The sequence below is a fragment of the Argentina anserina genome, chromosome 4 (assembly GCF_933775445.1).
Source record: "Argentina anserina chromosome 4, drPotAnse1.1, whole genome shotgun sequence".
NCBI classification, from domain to species: domain Eukaryota; kingdom Viridiplantae; phylum Streptophyta; class Magnoliopsida; order Rosales; family Rosaceae; genus Argentina; species Argentina anserina.
Window position 1 is genome coordinate 66,044 of NC_065875.1, and position 15,608 is coordinate 81,651.

Genomic DNA, 15,608 nt, shown 5'->3' on the forward strand with positions numbered 1-15,608 from the left:
TACATTTTATTGAGGAAGACAATATATAAGGGAAGTTTAATATGCCTCTTTATTAGAAGTTATAGTGTATGTATATACCTATGATTCTTGTCCAAAATATTGTTTAATACCTCTTACAATGGATTAATGTGACAATATACCTAACAAGAAGGAAAAAAAAGATAATTCAACAAGAACAATATGTACCTCACGATAAGAAACACTTACTGAATCAAGATTATTTGGTACCTTATATACCTTCATATGAATTTCTCATATAATCTTCACATGACCTATTGCTTGAAAAATAATAATTGGTGTAAAATTTTGCAAAATGAAATTGATAGAAGAAGAACAAGAAGTTGTAAAACTGAATTTTGTGATGAATATATATACACATTGATGTTAGCAGTATGAATTAAATACAATGAAATAATTATGGATATAATTGACGAGCTTCACATTCAAAATTGATTTTAAAACCTAAGATTAGGAAAATTATTTAATATAACCTTTTATATGTTAGAAGGGTAGATTAGACTTATACAAAAATAAAAATTAATAATAATAAATAATTTTGGGTGTAGAATGAAAGAAAAAATGGATGTGGGCTTAGATTTAAAGAAGTGTTCCATTGTTGGGTTTAACTCTAATTTTCTCTATTATCTAACTATGAATGATATGATACTTTTATTGTTGTAATTATTTTATATAATTTGGTTGTTTCAAACTAAGGTTTGCAGGGAGTTTTTAGGATGATAGACTATAATTATAATAAGCTTTTAGGTTTTAGCTAAAGCCAAATTGTGGTAGGTAGGTTATATGAGTGTCGTTAATTTAGAATAAAACTATAGATATATGAATACATGTGAGAATAATTATGTAGACGATATTGACTCATTTATTGTGATTGACTATTTTGAGTATACCGGAGATTGTAGAGCACAATTCAAATAGAGTATTATATGTAATATTAATTATTGATTCTTTTGTGATTGTTATATCTTTTTTGAATTCTCAATGAACGCTATGAAAAATATTTTTTTGCGAATACCAAGAGTTTAAACAATTTTTAATAAAATTTTATTTTTTTCCGCTCACCTAGCTTTCGACCATTAGATCCGCCACTACGGATATGTATATTTTTCCTTCTTCTTCAATCTTTAATTATAAGGGAACTGAAATTTACACTCTAAATTTTACAAATCACACTCCATTTATGCTGCTTTTTCTGAAAACACCCCTCCAACTTATCCCCACATGACCCCACCTTTTCTCTTCAACTGAACTGAGAGGCTTCTCTCACTTTATTGTTCTCTATGAAGAAACCAAATAGGATGAAGATATGCATTGCTTAGAGATAAAACTACCGCCATGTAAAGTCAAAGCCACCAGCTTCATAGTTCATATATATTGCTTTCGTCCCATTTATAACTCAAGGCCACATGATCCCTACCTTATTTACATGGCCAAACTAGTTGTTTCCAGAATATTCAAAGCCATAATGACATAGTCATTACAAGCACCTTTCATCCCCAAGAAGATTGAAACTCAGGTATCCGGCTAGATACAAATTTCCATAGTCAATTAAAGTTCATGTTGTTGATTGGGGCGGAACTAGGAATTCAAGATGGGTATGGCTACTTTTCACATGCATATAAATTTTTGTTTGAGGTTTGGAACCCAATTGGAGGCTCATCCTCACGCCTTTACTATTTAAATTCAAAAATACAACATGAGGGACATAAAGAGGGATGAAAATTAGGGGATTGATCACATATTTCAGGACTAAGCCAAAAACAAAATGTCAATCTTGAAACAGAAACCCCGTCCTACCCTACTAGTATCTCAGAAACACTAGAGCACTCGTACCGCAGTCCTTGACGTGTTAAAATATAAAATGCATATCGAGTTCCTTCATCATCTCGTGTAAAGCTTGGCAAGGGGCCTATTTCAACAATATCAGATAATAGGGTAGAGTCTTGAGGACTTATATCTGAAAAATGAACAAGAAATAAAGCTCATCAGTGAACATATTATGTTACACTTTATAGGAGAAGCCATGATGGAGAATTTCGTATGAGCTTCAAAGTTTGAAAATTAGCACTACCATACCCCAGTTTGAGTTTTTGACCATAAATTAAGATTTGAACGAAATGCACAATGCAATGAAATGAGAAATCAGGGCCAATCAATCAAACCAGGATATCTTACGGCATTAAACTATATCTTGTTGCCAGACAGTGGCAAATAATTTGGCAAACACAAATTAAGGAGGCACAAGAAACATGACTATGTCTGATTAAATGGTTACTTACTTGTGGATAACAAGTAGAAGAACATACAGGTCCCTTGCAAGACAACAAAGCGCGGAAGCCAGCATCAACATCAGTATCATCAAGGGGAGGAGGTTCTCTTGGTAATGTTGTCCATCTCTATTATAAAGAAAACAAAAATCAAAGTGAGCAGACCATATTTGGCAACGTTAATTCAAAGTAGAATTTTACTTGTTAATACTTAAGAGTCATTACAGTTCGAATGTACAAATAGCCAGACAGACGAGCAGATCGCAAAATTTCATCAACATGTTCCAATCTGCACAAAACACAAGCAATTATCTGCTCTTGGCCGTGAAATAGATTAAGTTACGTTTTGAGATCAAGCAAAGTGAATACAATCAACACACAGTTTTTCAATTTACATTATATTTCGATGTAGAACAGATGAAATTAGCCTCAAGCAATTATCTGCTCTTGGCCGTGAAATAGATGAAGTTACGTTTTGAGAAGAGTCACCACTGGGTGGGGATGCTTTAAAATGATCTGGAATCACTTTTATCTTCCCAAGACCATCATCCATGAAGCTGATTTTCACTTCCAGAATAAGTTGCAAACCTGTGTCCATGACATATGATAAGAAATTAAGAATCAAGAATCAACATTATCGGATATCAAATGGTAAATGACATACTATTCACTTCGTATTCTATATGAGCTAAAAAGTCGAATTGCTTCGAACTGATTTCAACAAAGATTTACTTCAAGTTTCAAAATATACCACCCGGAAGCTAATCTTATCATTCTTAGAAACCTCACTCGAGGCATATAGTTTCCATATCCTATGATATAAGTCATATAAAAAAACAACCTCATTCATTATTAGAGCTTGATAACTCAGAAAGTCGACAAATATGACCAATTGCAAAGGAAAACTGGAGAATCCTCATAATAACTATTTGAGTAGCCACAATACATGAGATCCGATCCACATCAAATTTCTCAGCATCTCATGATAAGAAATAATAAGAGAATGAAAATTATACGAAAAATAAGAGATACCTCAATAATAACGAACTCAATTCAATTTTTGTTTTGCAGAACAAACTACAAATCTCTAAAGAACCCTAAATGAACACAGATAATCCCAATTTGAGACATTGAAATATGACAAGAAAAGGAACATAACTTCATGAACAAAGCCTCCCAGAAACAACAAGAGCAAGTATAATTTGCATAAAAAATTCGATCGAATGGGCAGCGTCTCAAACAAACTTCAAATTCAATGATCCAATCAAAACTACCAACATTAAACACGTACATGAATTCATCAACTTCTTACTGCTTGGCTATAACAAGTTGCAGCATAACAAAAACAAAGATAAAATCTTTGGGCTCAGAAAGAGTGCTTGTTAACGAAACTATAAGCCAAACAAGGAAACAAGGGAGGAGATCATGATATACATATAGTTGGAGATATTTTAGCCAAAATTTCGGATGGACTATAGCCCTACCAGCCCGCCACTTACTTCCGCCCCTAGTTGTTGAGTTAGGATTGCTAGAAAACTGCGAGAGCTTTCACTCTGCTACTTCAGTAGTAGTGCAAGAGAAGTTCTTTAAAGCCATAACCTTGCTCAACTCTAAACTATATACTTCAACCCAATTTCTTCTAAGTTCCACCCAATAACTTAATCAGAAAAACGCACCCAAAAATCCAAACCACTCATACGGATTTTCTAGCATTTGTGATAGATTTAAATTTCCAGAAAGTGAATCTCTAAGACCATCTATTCTCTCAATTTAAAATCAAATTTGCATGTCAAACAAGTTAATTTGCTAGAGAAAATTGTTCCCTTTTGCAAGGCTGGAGCCAAAAGATTTTTGGCAATTTAAGGGTTCATCCTATTTCTCTATTTTCTGTAATTTAAGTCTGGTTCCTCTGGGAATTATGAGAGAGTAAATAGTTGTGAGGAGGAAAACGACCAAGAAGAAGCAAGTGAGGGTATTTATGGTAGACAATCACAAGTACTACAAAAATAATATTAAACAATTAAATTGGAGTGTGGTTGGTAAAAGTGGGAGTGTAAGTTTCAGCTCCTAATTATAATCATTAAAAATGTAACATCAACCATCTCTCTTATACCTAGGTATTCTTATGCCCATATGGCCATATCCCCAATATCCGAATTCTCAATCCCTTTTCAGTTTTGAAATAGCCACTTTTGTGATGAAGAAGCTGGGTAAATTTCCAAATTTCACTAACTTGTTTCTTCTTCTTCTTCTTCTTTCATCAATACCCAGAAACCAACTCACTCCAATTAATCTAGTATCACTTGTAGCATAATCACATAACAAATTCTAGATCCGTCAATTCTTACCAAAAGTAATATAAACTCCTATTTTCTCCAACCTCCGGGAACAAACCCAAAGTTTGTTTTCAGTTCCAGAATATCTTGTAAATGTTTGTGTTGGGAGCAATGTTCTAAATATCCCGATATATTCTCGATATATCCCTGATATTAAGAAAACGATACGATAAGTTGCTTATCGGTCTATTATATCGGTCAACACGAAAAATCAAGTCAAATGACGATATATCGAGTCAAACTGAGTTTGACCTGATATATCGGTGTTTTTTTTAAACCATGTCGTTTTGAAAAAATAATTTAAAGAAAATAAAAATTTTGTCGATAACATTCGATGACGGGAGAGTTTATGATGAATAATCACCTCTATTTTTATTAATTAATACTATTTATATATTTTAATTGTCAAAACAATCAAATATTTTTTTATGAAGTTTATTTAGTACATTTACTTCTATAAGTTTTAATTTCTCAAGTTTATTTGGTATATTTTGATGTATATGTTTATCAATATATTAAATTTAATTAAAAGTTAGAAAAAACGATAAATCTGATATATCTCGATATATCCCCGTTATATCCTTATTTTACAAAACCGATACGATGCCGATGACCGTTATTTAGACCATTGGTTGGGAGACAGCAAAAACTCAGATCTAGCCTCACGAAATTTGATCTAATGGATTTGAGTTATGGGTATTTCGATAAGAGGAAGAAAAAAAATCTGATCTAATGAATTTGGGTAATGGGTATTTGGATTAGAGGAAGAACAATGGTGGATTTGTGGCCGACTAGAGAGAACTAAAGAGAGATTTTTCAGAGGTAGAAGGCGAGAGAAGAGACTCGAAGTGAGCGATGTGAAAGATTGTTGTTTTTAATCTCAACCAATCAATTTTATCACAGTCAGATCCAACGGTAGATAAGATATCCCTTTAAGAGACCCAAAAAGGAATCCCTCAACGGTGTGTGTATAAATATATCGGCTTCATTATATTTTTCTATTTAAAGAAGATGGTCTATACAACCTCATTATAAAATTATTTTCTTTAATCCATTTGATATTTTTAGTTTATTACAAATAAAAAAGATGTTGTGTGATGCTATGCCATCAAATTTTGAATTTTCTTTATAATTTCTTAATTTTAAAATTTTAATTTCATATAATTCAAGCTGGCTTGATTCAAGTTTAAGCTCGTCTAATAAAATGAGCCGACCCGAGCCCAGCTTGAGTTTTTTCCAAGCCGAACCGAGCTTAAACGTAAAGCACAAAAATCAAAGTGTAGCCCAACTCGAGTTCGATCAAATGAAAATGTGTCAAACATAAATAACCTAGTATTCAGCTCGGCTCCGCTCATTTACACCTTTTGTGAAATTTTAATTAAAACTCGCAAGCGCACGAATCGTCGTTAGTATAGTGTGCAAATACGAGGTCGTTCCAATTAGGGATTGAGAATCGATTTAATCCTAACTTAATTAATCTAACCTAAGAATACAAAAATAATTAGAATATGGTTTTTATATTCTCAAATAACAAGTTAGATAAGATAACAAATAAACAAGATAAAGGTATCAAAATCAACCACTAACAATCATACTTATGTGTCAATGTAACTAATGAATTCTTTCGTCCCTCTAGATGACAATTCTCGTATCTATGTCATTCTCATGTACTCGAAACCATAGTTTTCCTTATGTGTATGATGCTCTCCTTCTCGGGTAAGGTCATATATCCTAGCTATGCAATCTATCATTCTCAAGTATAAATTTAACATGCATGACTCATTACGTTCTAGAAAATAAGGAAATCAAGCAAACCAGTATTCTCTCTCGAGTAACAATGTAATTCACCACACTTAATCACAAGAAGCTTCATAAACTATATTGCATCTATGCTTCAAATTTATCTTCGAATTACTATATGCAAAGCCCTAAGGTAATCAATCAAATAACTTAAACATTCATCATAAATAAATTATAAAGTCATCAATAAAATATCAAACTACATAAATAATCATGATAGCGCATAATCCTAATCCTAGAAAAAGGTTTACCAAACTATAACTAAGAAAAACATAACAAAAACAATAAAAGAATGTAATAGTGAAGATAGATGAATTGTCTCTGCTCCTTAGTCGTCTACATTGTGCTCCGGAGACCTCGTCTCATATGAAATTCGTGCTCATTTATATAGGGAAGATTATTGCTCATTTTTTACTTTAGTTTCCTTATAAGACTTGGTTTAAGACTCATAACTTGATATGAAATGAGAAAACCTTGAAATATCTTTTGTAAAAGTAGGAATCCATATAATATTTGCATCACCATCTGAATCATTGATCTTGATGTATTAAAATTGATGCATTTGTGCCATGAAACTTGAGTTCTCCATGAATGTTAGTGAATCCGGGTAGGTTTCAGCTCTGACCTCTCGTCACTCAAACGATCATAACTTCATCTCAGATTATCGAAATCAAGATCCGTAAAATCCTACATAAAATAGACATCCATATATTTCCAATAATATAAGGCTCATGGTCTGATTCGATCTGGAACTCTTACAGTAGCTCACTAAAGTTGGACGTTCTGCACATGTAGATTATGACAATGAAGAATATAATTGTCATTGAATCTATATTAGCTCATTTTAGCTTATTTTCTTCTCGTTTTGACACAAACCTATAAACACACTAAAATAACATAAATCAATCATAAATTAGAGAACTAAACAATAAACTAAGGATATGATGCATACAAATATAGGATAATAGGAGCACATCGACACCCCTATCCATTCCTAATTATAATCCTGAAAATTAAAATTAATTGTATTAACCAATTAAAATTAAAATTAATTATACTAATCATCAAAATTAAATTAATTGTACTAATTAAAAAATAAAATTAATTATATTAATCATCAAAATTTAAAGTTAATTGTATTAATCATCAAATTTAAATTAATTGTATTAATATAAAATTATAATTAAAATTAGATGTAGTTAATAATGAGAATTAGATATGGAAGACGTATTGAATAAACAAATGAATTCAAATCTCACTCAATCAACTAAAAGACACAATGTCTTTTAGCCATTAACTAGATGAGTTTGAAATAATTATGGCTAAATTAGGGTTTAGCCTCTGGAGCATTTAACAAACTTGGGTTGGAGATGACCTTACTACTACTACGGTCAATGTTCTAAATATCCCGATATATCCTCGATATATCCCCGATATTAAGAAAACGATACAATAAGTTGCTTATCGGTCAACCCGAAAAATCAAGTCAAATGACGATATATCAGGTCAAACTGAGTTTGACCCGATATATCGGTGCTTTTATTTTTATTTTATTTTAAAACTATGTCGTTTTAAAAAAAATAATTTAAAGAAAATAAAAAATTTGTCGATAACATTCGATGACGAGAGAGTTTATAATGAATGGTCACCTCTATTTTTATTAATTAATACTATTTATATATTTTAATTGTTAAAACAATTAAATATTTTTTTATGAAGTTTATTTAATACATTTACTTTTATAAATTTTATTTCTCAAGTTTATTAGGTATATTTTGATGTATATGTTTATAAATATATTAAATTTAATTAAAAATTAACAAAAATAATAAATCCGATATATTCCCGTTATATCCTTATTTTACAAAACTAATACGATGCCGATGATCGTTAATTAGACCATTGACTACAGTCCTAAACTATGCAATGCAAAAAAAGGCGCATCCATGAATCGCGTAACATGAATCATGAATTGCGTAACAGCATCGTCACAAGTCCAAGCAGCACACTGTTCAAAATTAACATCCTACAATACAAAGCAATAACTAGAATACATCCCATGCAATTTGCAGAATTTGAAGCTGTTATACATTACCTTGAAATTTTCAAAATTTGAACCAAATAATGTTGAATCACTGCTACCTTTCACTAGGCCACATAATATCCTCCGGTGTTGAAATGGAATAGAATGCCGGTTCCCTAACTAGCTAATGTGTCACGTAGTATTCTCATGAATAATCAGAAAAGCAGCCCTGGCATAAATCAATTCACATTACATTTAGCGAAAAGAGAATAAGAACCACAACCAGGCTCAAAGGCCTTTGGAGGATTCCGAGCTTCCTTTCTGAGCCTACACCTCCATAATATGGTTCGATCATTAACTCAAACCTGCAAGATCCAACTGATGGATTTGTTTTGGTGATCATTGAGAGGTTTGGGAACTTGCAAGCAACGTCCAGTTGATTGTTCCTCTGATAGTAACTATTAAATGCATAAGAAATGTTTCCTCTGGCATCCAAGTTTCCACAAGACGTACCGTAACCAAGGCTTGTGCAATCTGCAAGTCCGCAAGCATAACTCACACTGAGTGCCACTTGTGGGTCATCAAGGCTGGCGGATGGCTTCATCACACACCACTTACGCTCCAAATAGCGCACCCCCTTTGCTGCTACTACAGACCCTGAATTTGTTGTACCAAGATTAAGCTGGTATTTAGGTATTCCATCAAAAGTAAATATTCCCCAGTGTCGTTCAAATTTTCCTGGATCGATGCTCTTTGAATCCTCATCGATTAAACTAAATAAATATGCATCAATTGGCCCTGGTCTCATTGGAGTTCCTCTCCCGCTCAAAATGTGGGACATGAAACCTTGGTTGAACTTCTGAGCATAAACTAGATTAGCATTAGGGTCTCCATCAGTTGGCCATCCAATTTCTCCAACTATGATCGGTAAGTTTCCAAAACCATTCTTCTGCAGGGCCCATGCTAGAGTGTCATAATTCGCATCAAACATATTGTAGTAGGTTAAACTGCCATCTGAAACAGGGGATGCATTGCCATCGAAGAATGCATAATCAACTGGAAAATTGGCATCAATATAAAGGCTAATAAACGGGTAAATGTTCACTGTGAAAGGGGCGGCATTGTCACTCAAGAACTTGATAATTTGAAGCATTAGACCATGGATCTCAGTTCGAAAGTCACCACCAGATGGAAGGCCATTGGAACTATTATAGACGTCAGCATTTTGGGGAACTGTCACCTTTACTTGGTTACTAATCCCAGCTTTTATGAGGGCTGACTGAACATTCTGCAAAGCAGGGAAGATTGTCCTGAGGAAGCTACCATTATATGTTTCCAAGAAAGGTTCATTTCCAACTGCAACATACCTGAGGAATCAAATAAGGGATGATCATACAAGGATGTCAAGACTCTGAGATTAAGCAAATCTTGCAAGTAGAAAAAAGAAATAAGCCCTCAGCTCATTTGATATATAGCTTTATTAAGCACAGCATAAGACGAAATCAACATAAAGAATTCCTCATTGTACTTATAGAATAGTCAGACAGATTATTTATAATAACACTCTAATTGTACCAACTCTGGAATAAACATGTCTCCAAACTGATGATATGCAAAACCACAAGTATAAATTCACACAAAATATATTCTTGAATCACAATCCTCCTTTGCAGAATTTCAGTAGCTATACCTAGGCACTGATATACATAACAGTTCAGAACTTTTATCCTACTATCAGGATCAAGCATATTCGAGTATTGAACTAACATTGCTCAACTACGCTACGAGCTTATATGGTGCGAGGGTTAGGGAGTGAGATGCAGTTCAGGAAACACGCAAGTCATGATGGATTGCAAGTTTTTATTCTTCTTGGAAGGCTTAACACTACAGAAAAGGAGTTCTCCTCTTTGATTCCAAACCTCATTCTAGATCTTTCTCTAGGTAAATAACAAACCAATCTTCAAGCATTGTTTTTAGTATGTCTTTCTTTCAGAAGTTGACTGTTGAGCATTAGTGGTCTGTTTTCACCTAGAAGCTCTTCATTTGAAGTCTCCCAGGCCCCTCTGAAGAAGCACAAAATTGCAGCAGCATATATGGATTTTCCTCATGCAAAAATAAACCAAAACTTATTTGAATTAGGTGACTAAACCTTTCTCTTTTATTTCCTAAATGGTGATGGCTCTGAGGAGTTTGAGGAGCCTGAGATGTGTAACATCTTACCCTGTCCACTTTCCCAGTTGGGATGAATTTATATAAATCTGAGACTCTAAGTAGGTACAAAGTGGAAAAGATCAATGAGGCCCTTACAAGCCAAGTGAAATGTAGCAAATACTATTTTCCAAGCATTGTAATAGCTAAAACATGTCAATGCTACAGTCTGGAAATACATAAGCATAAGATGAACCTAACCACACGATTTAGTTGCTAACAACAATTCGAGAGTTTCAAAGCCGGGTTGGTACTGAGTATTGAGAATCTAGGGCTCAGATGCAATTTAAATTGCCACCATTTTTACAGCTACCAATATTCTAATAGCATGGACAACAATAACGGAAGTTTTAGTACAAGAAAAAGAGAAGAAGAAGAAGAAATGAGCTGAACTGAAATAGTGAGAGAGAAGGTTACCTGATCTTAACACTATTGGAGGAGATGTGTGCTGAGACATTTTGGGAGACCCATTTCTCAGCTGCCTTAAAACTGGAGGCTAGAGATGCCAGCATATCATTAGGAATACCCACCATGACCTCAATTCCGGACTTACCCAAAGCTCTCAGAGTGTCATAATCCGCGTCAAAGAGCTTAACCTTTTGAATACCATTTTGTCTCAGCAGGCTCACCACCCTATCTGGGGGTAGAGGGTGGCTTGCCTGTGTGCCCCAGTTTGCACCAATCCCACTCACTACTCCACACATCAATACATTTGAAATCAGGAAAACTACCCACATAAAAATACCATCGGATAACCACCTCCCCATTTTCTCTTTTAATTCAATGAGAAACAAAACCACAGAAATTAGTGGGAGATAAAAGGCGGAGTAGAAATTATAAAGTAGTTTATAGAAGAAGAAGATCCAGATTGATTCGAAGCAACAGTACGTAGTGGTATCATATAATCCAGAGAAAAAGAAACAACGGAGGAGGAGGAGGAAGAAGAGGATACACACTGTTCTCTTGTACTCGTGGAGTAAAGAAAGAAAGGGGAAAGGAGGGAATCAAAGCTCAAGGATTGGAGTATGTAGGGCTACTTGCTACCCCCTTATAGGGCTACTTGCTTAATGCTGCGGACGTGTGATGGAGAGAAAAAAGTGAAATAAAAATTAGTGGGGAACGAAGGAAAAGCTGCAAAGATAGTCATTTGCAGATAGATACCGATGCTTGTATAAAAAAAAAATATCAAAGATAGATAGTGGTGCACAGCTAAACAAGACCAAAAGGTCCAAAAGTAAGACTTTGTGTTGTGTTGTGTTCTGTGTTTTAAACGTTACACCAGAAACAAACGGCAAACGCTTGTCTCGTAATTTTCAACGAAGGGAGTGACCCTGGGCGTCGCAGTTCCTTTGACGGCGACATCACGTCGTTATACTAGTCTCTTTGAAGTTTCTCTATTTTAATATTTGAGAGCCTTCGAAGTTCGGACCGCATAAAACACGAATTACTAATTACAATTATCGATAAAAAAATAAAACATGTAATATTATACCATATTTAAATTAATTAAATTTTTAATTTTTATATTTTTTATACAAATTAAGACATAAATTTAAACTCAAAAAATAAGTAAAATAAAACTGATTAATTAATTAATACAAAAATATTTAAAATACTCATATTTTCGTGAAAATTACTAAATTTCACTCATAGATCTAATAAATTTCTCTCTCCTTATTTTTTAGTTTTTTTTCCGTCAAATTTAAGTTTTTCGGCCAAACCACCGACAATTTAGAGGTGAGCCAATATATAAAGTTGTTTCTTATGTCATAGACTTTCATTTAAGTATCATATTGCACATGTTTTAAGAAAATTTGAATTTTGCTCACCAAAAACCATAGTAGCATTTAGTTTCTCAGTCGACAGTAACATATACATTCCAAGTCGACAGTAGTAGTTAGATTTATAGTCGACAGTAGCATGTACCTTCCAAGTCGATAGTAGCAGGTGTTTTCCAAGTCGACAGTAACAGTTAATTTTTATAATCGACAGTAATAGATAACCTCTCCATTGATAATAGCAAACAATATGAGTCAAACAGTGGTAAAAAAGTAAAATATTTTATGATATGTGGCAACTTACCATCATTTCGTCCTTATTTGTAAATTTTTTTCTTTATTTACTTTATCAAATTAAATAGTGAGTTATTTGTAAATTAAATTGTTGTTAGGTACTTTTGAGTAGTTTGTTATAAAAAAATTACAAGAAAATAACAAAACTTTTATACAAAATAGTGAGCTAAAAAAATTTTAAGGCCTTGTTTGGTTCATGGAATTCAAAGTAAATGAAATGAATTTCTTCTTTTTTCCATTGTTATGAGAAATTTGAATTCCCATCAAGTTTATTTTCTTGTGTTTGGAAAGACTAAGGAATGTAAAATAAAAATCTAAATTTTTTCATAGTACCCTCATATCAATACAAACATAATGTTAGTTTAGTCTAATAAGTTTTATGTTTGGATGAGAAATTAATTCCATGGGGTGTGTGGAGGGGACTGGGATTCTCTCCTAATAGATTTTTCCTAATATTGCCTACTAAACAGATCTTGGCCATCCATTGTCAACCAACAGTCAAAATGTGCCCAATTGTTAAAAATTTATCTCACACTTCTCTCACCCAATTCGCTATCTCTCTCTCTCAGCCCCAACTTGAAACACCCTGCCCCCAAATTACCCGGAAGTAATTCAAGCACGGGGTAAACCTAGTTGGAATCGATGAAGGGGAGGAAGAGGGTGGTTTATATGGTGGCGCGCCGGCGAGAAAGTCGAGGACGACGACGCTGCATCTTGGAGTGGCCGGAGCTCTAAGCCTCAGTCTCGCTCTTTCCTCTTTCATTGCTGAGGAAAGAGAAGAAACGAAAGGGGTAAGGTCCAAGTGCAGCTGAGAGAGGAGAGAAAATTTTAAAGTGTAGGGTACCAATGTGAAATTACAGTATTGTCCCTACAAAAATTTTAATCCACTTTCAACGCTTTGGTTGCTAACAATTATTACATACGATAACTGTTTTAAGCGTGCCGCGTGTCTACGAATTTGTATCGTCAAGCTCTACAACCTATGTGAATAAAGTTTTTACAAATAATATACGAATTAAAAGTCAACTTTTTTAGTCTCTACACTTAGAACAACTCTCGATACGAGTAAATGATAAATGTAAAACTGTGACAAATTAAACAAGGTTCGGGTTGTGTCACAACTCTTCGTCACTTTCTTCATTTTCTTTTATAAATTAGATCTTCAGAGATGACGCTCTATCTTCCAATCTTCCATCACCAAAATGATCAATCTTCATCTCTTTATTCTCTTCTCTCATTCTCTCTCTCACTCCATCAGAGTAGCAGCAAGGAACAAATGCCATTGCCAGATCATCACCGCCGCCTTTCCACATTTCTCCTCCTCCTCGTCCTCACCGTCGTGGTACAATCCTCCAGCGTAGAGCTCCCAAAGTTCCGAGAAGCTCCGGCATTCCGGAATGGCCGCAACTGCCCCCAGACGGTGTGGTCCCCACTCGATGTGCAATGTTTCATATATTTAAAGGGTAAAGTAATATATAGTGTTTGCTTTTGAATAACATGTTATTGATCAGATAATTTGTCAATAAAATTTGTATTAAGTTAAGTAAAGTTTGTTTGGAAATATATATTCGAACGCGGTGGGTATTAGTAATAAACGGACATCTGAAGAAGAATATTTGCGAGTTGTTACGGAAATTGAGTGAATGAACAATTAGAGAATACCAAAAAATAATAATAATAAAGGAATGGAGGGGATTAGAACAAAAGGAGTCGGTCGGGGATTGAGAGGAAAGGGAGCAGCTAGAGCTCGACCGAGATCCTCCAACCCCAAAACACCGTGCGACAACCAACGGCGATTCCGCCGCCTTCAGAGCAGTTCCGGCCGGCGCACCGGCCTCTTTGTGATCGCCGTTACGCCGCCGTCCTCCCTGTGGCTTTGGTTCTTGCCATCTGCAACGGAGGAGTGAGAATCAAAGAAGGAACCGTCGACTCCCTCCGGCGACATCGCGGCGTTTTCCGGCGTCCTCCGGTCACGTTTTGTGTTGATTGGTATGGAAATTCATCTCTTTTTTGGGTTATATAGGTTCGTATAATTATCCACAGATTTGATCGAATTCTGACGATTTCAAGTTATGGGTTTTCTGTTCTTCGTTGTTCTTCGATATTGAGGGCTATCCTGGCTTGATTCCAATCTTCTTAGCGTATGTGGTGAGGCCTTGAATCCAATTGGGAACTTTCCGGATTGAGCTGATCACTTGACTCCGAATTGGTGGATTTCTGCTCATTGAATTCGTGAGAAAGCTTCTGCTACATGGAGTTTCCAAAGGTAGATTACAGCTTGAATTCAAAGTTAGTTTGGTTATATTGGTGTCTTGCTGTAATCACACGTTTGGAGTTGAAAAATGGAATATGTTGATATTCGATCTGTGAGCATAGTTTGGGTCTTTTGGCTATTTGTAATTACAGAAGGATATTATGATAATTGCCTTGAGATTTCTCGTTTGATTGAGTGAAATATGAATTGGAATTTCCTTGGATTGTAGAATCTGTGAAGTTTACTGTAAATGAAAATCAATGGAAGTTGTGTGTAGTCTGTGAAGTTTCTGTGTAATTGGAAATCATATTCTGAATCAGTTCAGTTCCTTGGTGAACCGTGAACTTTGAGTTTGGTAATTGGCAAATTTGAAATTGAGGAAGGAGGTTTTGATAAATTGTTTTAAGGTTTCAAATAATTTGATTATGATTGTTCTGAGAATAAGTTGTAAGTTATTAAGTAGATAGAAATGTGATGGTATAAAAAGGAAGAAGCTTAAACAATTACTGGTCGTTCTGTGAAAGCATAGCAATTGTGTTTTCAGTTTGGGCAGAGGTTAAGTGAGATAGAAGAGATTACTTTCAAGTTGGTCATTGTATGTTTGTGTGCATTTGGTACACTTATTACATA

The 15,608-nt window shown here is 34.5% G+C and overlaps 1 protein-coding gene, 1 long non-coding RNA gene and 1 pseudogene across 2 annotated transcripts; 1 reads left to right on the forward strand and 2 right to left on the reverse strand.

The window, feature by feature from the left end:
* Positions 1-1,811: 1,811 nt before the first annotated feature.
* LOC126790698 (uncharacterized) lies at positions 1,812-3,710 on the reverse strand (annotated as a pseudogene).
* A 4,692-nt stretch (positions 3,711-8,402) lies between these two features.
* Positions 8,403-11,658, reverse strand: LOC126790556 (glucan endo-1,3-beta-glucosidase 6). Its single transcript, XM_050516843.1, has 2 exons — positions 11,070-11,658; positions 8,403-9,811 (listed from the first exon to the last, which is right to left on the reverse strand). Exons 1-2 carry the CDS (start codon positions 11,417-11,419, stop codon positions 8,689-8,691), a joined length of 1,473 nt encoding a protein of 490 aa, XP_050372800.1. The 5' UTR covers positions 11,420-11,658; the 3' UTR covers positions 8,403-8,688.
* A 2,761-nt stretch (positions 11,659-14,419) lies between these two features.
* Positions 14,420-15,254, forward strand: LOC126791646 (uncharacterized). The gene is made up of 2 exons (XR_007671838.1): positions 14,420-14,713; positions 14,795-15,254. It is a non-coding gene; the product is annotated as an uncharacterized LOC126791646 (long non-coding RNA).
* Positions 15,255-15,608: the final 354 nt, after the last annotated feature.